At 46.0% G+C, this 9,993-nt stretch overlaps 1 protein-coding gene across 1 annotated transcript; it reads right to left on the bottom strand.

Moving 5' to 3' along the window:
* Positions 1–1,286: 1,286 nt before the first annotated feature.
* LOC116827467 (up-regulator of cell proliferation-like) lies at positions 1,287–9,792 on the bottom strand. Its single transcript, XM_075064693.1, is given in 6 exon segments — positions 1,287–1,298; positions 1,456–1,682; positions 1,749–5,249; positions 6,249–6,380; positions 9,020–9,233; positions 9,751–9,792. Coding segments are annotated over 6 exon segments (4,128 nt in total).
* Between the last annotated feature and the right edge of the window lie 201 nt (positions 9,793–9,993).

Genomic DNA, 9,993 nt, shown 5'->3' with positions numbered 1-9,993 from the left:
TTAAGCTTCTTAAACATTTTAAAAACCTTATTTACTTTACATACAACAATAGTTTAGTTATATATTATAGACTTATAGAAAGAGACCTTCTAAAAAAGTTAAAATATATAACTGGCAAGCAAAACCTTAAATTAGAGTGAATAAATGAAGACTAGGCACACCACTTCTGAAAGGCTGCAGACCCCTGGTCCATGCCTTTGGATCAAGCCGTATAAACATAACCCCATAGCACAGAGTCAGTCCACCACAGGCAAAGTATCTTGACATATTCTGCTGCAAAAAACCACAGTGGTCAATGGGATTCCCTATTACATCCCTTGAGAGGTTGCTACATACTTTCCACTGCCCTGCTGATCAGCTTTGGCCAGCCACAGCTCCACCTTGTCCTTGAGTTGCTGCAGCAGGGAGTCATTCTTACCTCTCCACCTGCGACTGTGAAAAAGTGGAATACCTGTATTTTGTTGCATCATCAATTTACATGTTCCCTTTACTGTAGTATCTGAGCCCCTCACAATTCTCCATGCATTTGTTCCCATACCACCACCCCCAAGTGAGGCAGAGCAGAGCTATTCTCTCCATTGTACAAATGGGGAAACTGAGGCACAGAGCAGCTAAGCGACTGTCCCGAGGTCACACAACAAGTCTGTGGCAGAGTAGGGAACTGAACTTGAGTCTTTCACGTTAGCACCTTAACAACTGGGTCACCCTTTTTTATAATAGCTTTGAACTCTAATGCCCAGTTGAAGAGAGATTTTTCTCAATGTGTGAATTAAATATTCCAAGTTCTGCAACACAGGGACCACCTTTTTATTCTGTTTGTACAGTGCCTGGTATATCAGGGTCCTAGTCCATGATTAGGGTTTCTAGGCGCTACAGCAATTCATATAAATAATAAATAAATAATAATAATTAATAATAAAATATATCTGTATTTAAAAAAGAAAACTGTGAAATCCAATTCTGTCACATGCAACTATAATACTCCTTCCATAGGTAATAGGTGGGGTTTGACCCACAGACCTCTCATTTCCCAGCATGCACTTCTACCACTTGAACTATAGGAGTAAATTACTCCTCAACCTTTCTTCTCAACATAAGATGTCCAGACATTTTCCTCATCTGGTCAATGTAATCCATTGTTTCCCAACCTTGCCTAGCACATGTTGGGTCACCAGTGAGGACTGAACCCAGAACTGCTGGATCTCAAAACCTGAGTCTATACTGCCTGAGGCAAAAGACTGGCTCCAGTAACTTAAAGGCAGTAGCAGATGCATAGATGTCTACATCTACTCCAACCACTAGAGGGGGACAATGAGCAAATGATTTAGTGTGAGGTAAACTCAGCAGCAGCATTCCAGATGCAGACAGTGCTGCTGAAGATTTAGTATATTTAATGTTTCGTGGAAATATCTTAGGTTTCTTTTGTACAGCCTGGAGCCAGTTTTGACCTGGCACTGAGATTGCTCCTTTAAAAGCTTCCTCTAAACTTTTCAGTGCCTGCTCTTGGGTTATATTACCCCAATCGCTGGGCAGATCAGCTGGTTTAGCACCGTACTCTCTAGCAAACTGTTGGTTGAACTCCTTGAAAACAAACTTCCAATAGTTGGAAGTTTTGTAGCTGGAATCTGCTGGAGAATGACAGCGCAAGACATTGTTATCTTCACAAAAACAATGGCAGTAACCTATGTGGACATGGGAATCCCTGATAAGCCATCCAGAACAGCAAGGAGAATAGTCAAGTTTTGGGCCATGTGCCAAACAGGGTAAGAAGACTCTCTTGGGTTTCATTAGCCCTTGAGGCCGGTGGACTGATGCAAAATGAATTTTGTGATCGGTGCCTTCCGCTTCACAGGGGACTTTGCAGAATGGACAGCACTTCCCACAGCCAAACATGCGCTTATAGATCTCCTCTTCGGGCTTCAGAGGCAGGATGGAGAGCTTAGACTTTACATCCAAGTCTTTAAACTGAGATAAGATTGTTTGCTCAAGTGCAGGCAGAAAGACTTGCTCAAGTGCACGTAGAAAGACTTGAACAGCACTGGGAAACTGGTTTGAGTTTTTTGTGATAATAAGCTGCATTCTGGCTAAGCTGTCCCTGGACATTACAAGATCCCTTTGCAAATATTTGAAAAAGCTGCCTAAAAAGTCAGTCTGAGTCCTGGAGTTCTCCAGAGCATCCATGATTTTCTTTATTACTGTGGACAGAAGCTCTCTCTCCAAATTTTCCACACCCCTAGTCTCTTTGTAGTGATCTAACAGGTGTGTCCATATCCAAGTTTTGGCAAACTCTTGGTAGTTATTAATATATTTCACATAACCATCAAAGTTTATCTCCTTCAGGAGTCTGCTCAGCAACCAAAATTGGAAGATGCTCCGATTGCTATATCCAATCGCCTGTGCACTGTTGAGAAAATTGCCTACTATTTTTATACCAAGCATCCTATTAACGTAATCCACCAGGGCAGGCCTCAGACACTCCTCACAGAATATCCTGATCTCCTTTTGAAAGGTGTCCCTTTCTGAGGAAAGGTTTCTTTTCCTGCAGTGTCCCAACAGACTGTCCGCTTTCCCTTTCATTGTTTTCATATTCATGGCTTGGATCTGATGGTTCAGTCTCTCTAGGCTGCTTTGACTGTCAAGTGCTTCTTCACACTTTCTGAACCAATACCGTCTGAGTTCTTTTGTCAGGCCATTGGTGCTCCTGATGAAATCTTCCCTGTACTTCTCTGTCAGAAGCACATTTGCAGCTCCACTTTCAATGTATTTTTGCAAACAATACAAGAGCCTCCGTTCTTCTTGCTGCAGTTTCTGCCAAGTTTCATCTTTTAATTTACTTAAAGCTACATGGTCTAATTCAGCTTGAGACTGATTCTGGATAAAAGTTTCTTGCTCAGACCCCCAGAGGTAAATCTCCTTGCGGAAATCCCATTCCCATTCAGAATACTTTGCAAACAGCTGGTTATAAGTGTGAGCCACAAAGCTATTTCTCAAGCTGAAGGTAGAATTTGAATGTTTTATAGCATTCCACAAGCTCTTCATCCATTCACTAAACTGGGGGATGTCCTTAAGGGGTCTATTAGACGAGTATCGTCTCATGAATTCAAATAGGTATTTCTTTAGCTCACACACACTCTCACTGTATCCCATGTTCACTGGAGCCATGGGAGGGACTCCATGCCACAAGCCAGGGATGTACCAATTGTGTTTCTCTGCATCATTATATAGAATGCCAGGAAATTTCGTTTTCCTGATTCCTTTTTCTGTACAAGCTGCAGCTATGGTCATTTCATCCAGCGACTCCAGGAGCTGATACATGTCTCCCACGTTTTGTTCATGTGCGGACACATCGCTGACGTTCTGATGTACAAACTGGCAGTTTGGATGTTGCTTGATTTTCTTCATTTTCAGAAGTGTATCTAGCGTAATTTGCAGAACACCTTTCATGTCAGTGGCGTTCTCCATGGCCATGTTAACGATGATTATGTCACTCAGTCCAATCACCAGTGTGGCCAGCTCATTGTCACGTCGATAACTGTCCTCCAACTTGGCCAGTTCGGGGGCTTTCACGCCTTCTGTGTCTATTACCAGGAGGAAATCACAGCCCAGTTCTTGCCGAAAGTTCTCTGCCACTTTAACGACTGACATGAAGGCTCCTCGTGTATGTTGGCTACTGCTTACTGCAAACTGCAGGCTGAACATGGTGTTGAGGAGGGTGGATTTTCCAGTGCTCTGCCCTCCCAGCACTGTTAGAACCAGCATTTTGGACCTTCCTCCCAGCTTGGCATGAAGCTGGGTCAGAACATCTGAGAGAGTCACTTGAGAGAGTTTTCCTAGCCCAGTAATAAACTTGACTATCCCATCAGTAAGCTCACATTTAGTCTGTAAGTCCAACCATTCCTTTCTTTGCTGAGATGCCTGGATCCCAGTGGCAGTGTCCCCTTGCCATTGCATTCGGTGCAGCTCTTTCTCCACCATGGCCAACTTTTTGCACTGATCCTCTGAGAGTCTCAACATTTCCCTTTTGTACTTTGCCACGTCCTTTATTTCCGCTGTGATTTCTGCCACCTGTTTTCTCGCGCTTTGGCATTCCTCAGAGTCCTCATCCACCCGGATACCTAATTCTCGTGCTGTCACAGCTGTGTCTGCTACGGAGGTTCTCTTGAGGGAGGACTCCGTTAGGCTTCCAATGGTGAACTGCAGCTTCTCCACAAACTGAGCATGATTTAGGGTGTTCTCTGTCATCAGCATGCTTAGTTTGTCTAGTTTCAGCACTGACTCTAATTTATAAAGGAATCCCAGGGTCTCCTCAGGTTTCTCAATTTTGCAGTTAAAGATGAAGTAGTATTTAGTAGCTGATCCCTGCAGAGATGATAACAGTGCGTATTGTCTCTCATTGATGCTCTCAGTAACTATGAACACTGCTGAGGAGACCTCTGTTAAAAAGCTGACCTGCAGCCAATGCGACTCAATGTCTCCGTGCAGGTTTGTAACTGCGATGGGTTCTGGGAAAAGATCTGAGCTCTCCTTCCCAGCTGATAAATACCAGAAAATCTAGACCAGCCCATCTGCGATTTCCCGAGGGACGTTCCCAGACTCCATGTCACAATGGACAAAGAAATCGTGGTGCTGCTGCGAAAGGCTCAGTATGTCATTGAGGAGTTTGGACTTGGAGAAGCTGCAGCTCCCCATCCGTACAAAGGAAATGGTTGGCATTTTGGTGAGCACCGGGCTCTCCTCTCTGAACCCTCTGCTCTCTGCCAGGGAATGCGGCCTCCACTTCTTCACAATGTCCCTCATGGCCCACAGCATTAGGGTGCACTTGGGGGTGTCGAGGGCAGGCAGCAGCAGAGGGAGGGCAAACTGACACATGGACATTTTGGACAGGATCTCCTGCTGCAGGAAACTGTCTGAGCAAAGCAGAACGGCGCAGAGAACATCGAGGGGGTTCAGAGAACTGCTACTGTCCATGTTACTCAGGGAAAGATTATTGTCATCAATATGTACTTCCTGCTCCTCATTGGTCTCTTGATCATCAGTTGCCCCATGCACAAGCCTTGTGTTTCTGGCTGTCCCATTCAGAGCCATGACTTTCCTCAGGAAATGCCAAGGTAAATCCCCTAATGTCACAGGAGCCCAGGTCTCTCTGCTCTCTGGGCTGATCTCCTGGAGATCCCTCAGTCTGAGCTGCCTGCTTCTGTATTGCTCCAAGTTCAACTTCTCCAGAATTCCCTGTGTGGCTCGTCTTCCCTCTACAGGAAAAAAAATAAGAACATGACATTTACTCATGTTCAGCCTCCTCCAACTTTAACTGTGCTCACTTCCAGATGTCCACCCCCACAAGTTTAACTCTGACCCACACCTTCACACCACCTATCCCCAACCTTAACTCAGCCCCTTTACCCATACACACCCTCCTCTAACCTTAACTCTGCCCTGTTACCCTTGCTATCATCCCCCAATATTAAGTGTTCCCCTTTTCACCATGCCCCAGCTTGCTCTCAACTACAAGTCATAGACTCTTCTTCCCTGCCACCCTTGACATAATGGCCTAAACATTGCAGTCACCCCGTACTCTCTGGCTGACTGCCAGAAGCTGGGATTGGACAACAGGGGATGGATCACTCGATAATTGCCCCATTCTGTTCATTCCCTCTGAAGCGTCTGGTATTGGCCAGTATTGGAAGACAGGATACTGGGCTAGATGGACCATTGGTCTGACCCAGTCTGGTCCTTCTTATGGTATAAGCTGGAGCCCAGACTGCCCCCCTCACTCCCATGTTGGGACCAGAGGTCATACCCTCTGTCTCATACTTCTCCATATAAGGATATACATCTCTCCCACCCCCTCCTGATCACCACCTTATTATTGGCTGGATAGCCCATCCTGCCTCAATTTACCCTCCCACAACAGGTCAGAGTCCCCACCTCCATGCACAGACCAGATGGACGCTCTTCCCATCTCGTTCATGGTATGTAGGCACTGAGTCTCTCTCCCTACCAGCTCCATACACCCCCACGCATCCCGGATCCCTCAGCAGCTGCTATATGTAGGTGGGGTGAGTGCAGGTTACTTCATTGTACAGCCAAATCTCAGGCTATTGCAATTGATGTGTACATCACAGAAGTCTTGAATGTCCTTCATGTGGCAGCTAATGGGGCTCTCCCCTGGGAGTGGAGTGTGGAGGATGCAGTCACATTTCTTTCCTGGACTGAATCTCTTGCGGAGTCAAGCTTGTAAGTGCAAATACCTTGGGAATTATCTCTTTCCTCTGGTTCTGGGTGTCCCCGAGTCTCTGATTCCTGCTCTGGATGAAAATCAACTTCTTCCCCCAGCTCTGGCGCTTCTGGAGTGTCTGAGTTCTGCTTCCGTCTTAAAAGATCTATCATGGAAAACAAGAGGAAGCACAAATGAATGGCGCTCAGTCACTGACCTGCTCCAGCCCTTTTCGCAAAGGGTTTGGGCATCTGGAACTGCTGCCTCTGTGTGCAAACAAGAACAATCTGCAAACAAGGAAAAGATTGGTTTAAAGTGCTCAATCTGGGGCAGTCAGAAATGAGCTGGTTGTGGGTCTTTCTTTATAAACCCATGGGGTGTGTTTCTTAGCATAAACAGGGCATTTTGGGGGCTTTTTAAAAAAGAAGACTAAAGCACACAGTATGATTTTTGTTTTGATCTTACCCAAAATCTCCATTTCTGTCTCCGTGTGCATGGTTAGTGTATGTGTGTGGAGTCAGTGTGTATGAATGCACTCAGTGTGTGGGTGTAAATCAGAGTCTGTCTGTGTGTGTAGGCAGGCAATGTGTGTACATGCAGTGTATGTGTGTGTGGCCCTTGCTGTCTCGCCACCATCCCCACCCCCCATCATCACTCCTGGCTTCCAAGGCCTTCCCCGGAATGACTTATGTAAGACGTGGGAGGTCATTGTCCTACTCTACTCAGCACCAGTGAAGCCTCAGCTGGAGTATTGTGTCCTGTTCTGGACACCACACTTTAGGAGAGATGTAGACAAACTGGAGAGAGTCCAGAGGACAGTAACAACAATGATCAAAGGTTTAACAAACCTGACCTATGAGGAAAGATTAAAAAACCCGGCATGTTCAGTCCTGAAAAAAAGAGACTGAGGGGGGGACTTGATAACAATCTCACCAAGGGGAGGGCTGTGGTGCATCATGGGAGATGTAGTCTGACTTATTTATAGAGAATGGGAGCATGAGGCACCCGAACTACAGCCCCCAGGAGGCACCGTGATTTGATTTCCAAATTGGAATATTTTGATTTTTTTGGCCAAAGTATTTCAGATTTTGATATTTGTGCTAAAAAGTTTATATTTTCCACAGAAAAGAAAACCTTCTTTTCCAACCAGCTCTTGTTCATATTATACACAACAGGAGGAGACCATATTTTCTTTCATGTGGCAGCTCATGAAGCTCTCCTTTGGGAAGGGATAAAGACGACAGAAGAGGAGGTTGATTTGGCTGTGAGGTTTGCTGGGCACCTGATTCCTGCTCTGGATTTTAATCACCTTTCTTCCCTGGCTCTGGCTCTTGCTGAATCTCTGCCTGCAGCCTTGGCTGGTATTCAGCATTTTGACCCAATTCTGGGACTGGCTGAGTCTTTGATTCCAGCTTTGGGTTTAAACCAACTTTGTGCCTCTGCTCTGGAGCTCGCCAACTCTCAGACTGACCCTCCCGACTTGGTAAGAAAACCAAGAAGAGATGCAAATTAATGATACTTAATCCCTGATCGCCTCCCTCACCTCTCCCAAATGACATTGGGTTGATCCAAAACTCTGCCTTCAGTGGTAAAGCTCAGTGCTTGTAAACGGGACTCCACTGGGAGCAGAACAATCCTGACCTGAGAGTTTTAAAATATCCCACACTTAACTCCTTTCCCACTTGTGCGAACAGAACGCAATCTGCAAACCAGGAAAGATTAGTTGTTAAAGTGATCCAGCAAGGATGGCCTGTAACTGAGGAACCTCAAGACATATCTATACTACCGAGGCTGTGTCAGCATGACCCAAAATGTGACCCTAATCCTCAGAAAGCATCAGGCAAAGAAAAGGAATCCCACATTAATTATTTAAAAAAAAATCTCTTTTAATCCACTCTCATGATTTTTGGGGACGTGACTCATAACTGTTTAATGCTTAGGGATAGTAATAGCAGGCAGGACATTTCTGGGACCTCTTTTTAGAAAACGTTTGAGCCGATGTTTGAAATGGTCCTTAGCCATTTAGGTTTATGTCTTGTAGCTTGAGTAGACATAGCAAAGCTAGCTTTGATCTCGCTAGCTGAGATACCAGCAGCAGCACAGGTTTCAGTGCGGGCTAGCCATGTGGGCAATTACCCAGGGTCCCATACAGGCTTGTACTGCCCATGCTGAAGTCCATCTCACTCTGTCTTCACTGCTGTTGGCAGGTGAATTAGCTAGATTAAAGCTAGCTTGGGTACGTCTACATGAGCTGCAATCCTATCTTCTGATTGCAGTGTAGACATACCCTTACATCCAGATTCAGGCTGTGTGTGAAAAAACATTAAAGGGAAACTGTCCATTTTAAATCCATTCAGTTTCAAAAAACAAGCAAGGAGTGGTCTCAGATGCTGCGTCTAGGACAACGCCTGCCATTTTATTACCAGCTTTTCTCCATTTTTCAAAAATGTTTTTCTCTTCTCTCCTGCTGCATGAAAAATCCTGACAGACAAGAGGACAGACTGACTACAGTGAAACAATGAAACGGACGCAGTACAAAATATTGGCAAAAGCACACAGGATATCAACTGGGGAAAAAATGGTGCATAAAGACCATTTCCTCTCCAGTCGCTCTGAGTTACTGGGCAAATGATCTCAGCTTGAGCAGGTACATAATTTCCAGCCAGAGTGTAATTTGAAAGATGAAAGTGTCTCTTTACAGGGCTGCATCTCCAAAAATTCAACATCCTGTGCTGTAAATGATCTAGTCTCCTTCCAGCACCCTGCAGTGAGATCTCCCTGTTCTCTCCCTGGCTCGTTCCTTACCAGCTCTGCTGAGCCTCTCTGCCAGGTTTCTCTGGTTGATGTCTCCTAGCACCTGCACAGTCACCTCCATCCCATAGCACTCCCCATAGTGACTGATCAGCAGGTTGCTAACATCCACAGGGTCCCCCTTCTCCAGCTGGCGCCAGGAGATGGCTTTGTACCTCTCCTCCAACGGGGCTGCTCGCAGCTTATTCTTGAATCTCTTGAAATTGTCCTACCCAAGATCATCCAGGGCCTCCAGCAGGAGGTCTCTCCCTGTCTTCTCCATACCAGCTCCTCAGAGGGGGCCCTGAACAAACTGCAAGGCCAGGCAAAAGTGAAAGTCGGGAAGTGGTTTCTGTATTTGCATGGTGAGGTATGGGGCGGGGACGGAGGGGGATAGTAAAGTCGAGTGAATGCAGCTCACTGGAAATCCTTCCCTGTTGCAGATACATGCATTGAACCTACACTTTCCCCGCTAGAAACAGTGGCCTTAAGTCCTCCAACATGACCTGCTGTCACTGTTGCCAATTTTTGCGATAAGTGTTTTTCTTAAAGCTCCTACATTGATGTGAATCCTCACTTTTGTTTTAAATAGGCACAGCTTTCTAGACCTCCTGGCTGCAGGGAAAGTCTTGAAAACATGAGCTGAGTGCACCCTGAAGACACTTTTTTATGTCATGATTTTTAAGACAATCTCCTGATGGTTGGGGACCTGACACATGGTTTTTGAACACTTGGGATGGCAGTACTGTAGTGTCAAGGTAGAATTCCTTCTTTTTGAGGACAATCATTAATGCGGTGGTGCCCAAACTTTTCCCGCAGTGTCCCCCCCCGCCCCCGCTAGCTGGGGCTAGAGGCAGAGCTGGCCTTGGGACGGAGAGCAAATGGGAGCAGACATGGGCTGGGGGAAGATTGGGGGTGGAGTGGAGCTGCAGCTGGAGGCAGAGCTGGGTGGAGCTCAATCCTCACTGCCTCCGCACCCCTGTGGGAGC

The sequence above is a fragment of the Chelonoidis abingdonii genome, chromosome 4 (genome assembly GCF_003597395.2).
Source record: "Chelonoidis abingdonii isolate Lonesome George chromosome 4, CheloAbing_2.0, whole genome shotgun sequence".
Classification (NCBI taxonomy): domain Eukaryota; kingdom Metazoa; phylum Chordata; order Testudines; family Testudinidae; genus Chelonoidis; species Chelonoidis abingdonii.
Note: the sequence above shows the minus strand (reverse complement) of the source record. Positions and strands in the feature narration are given on the sequence as shown.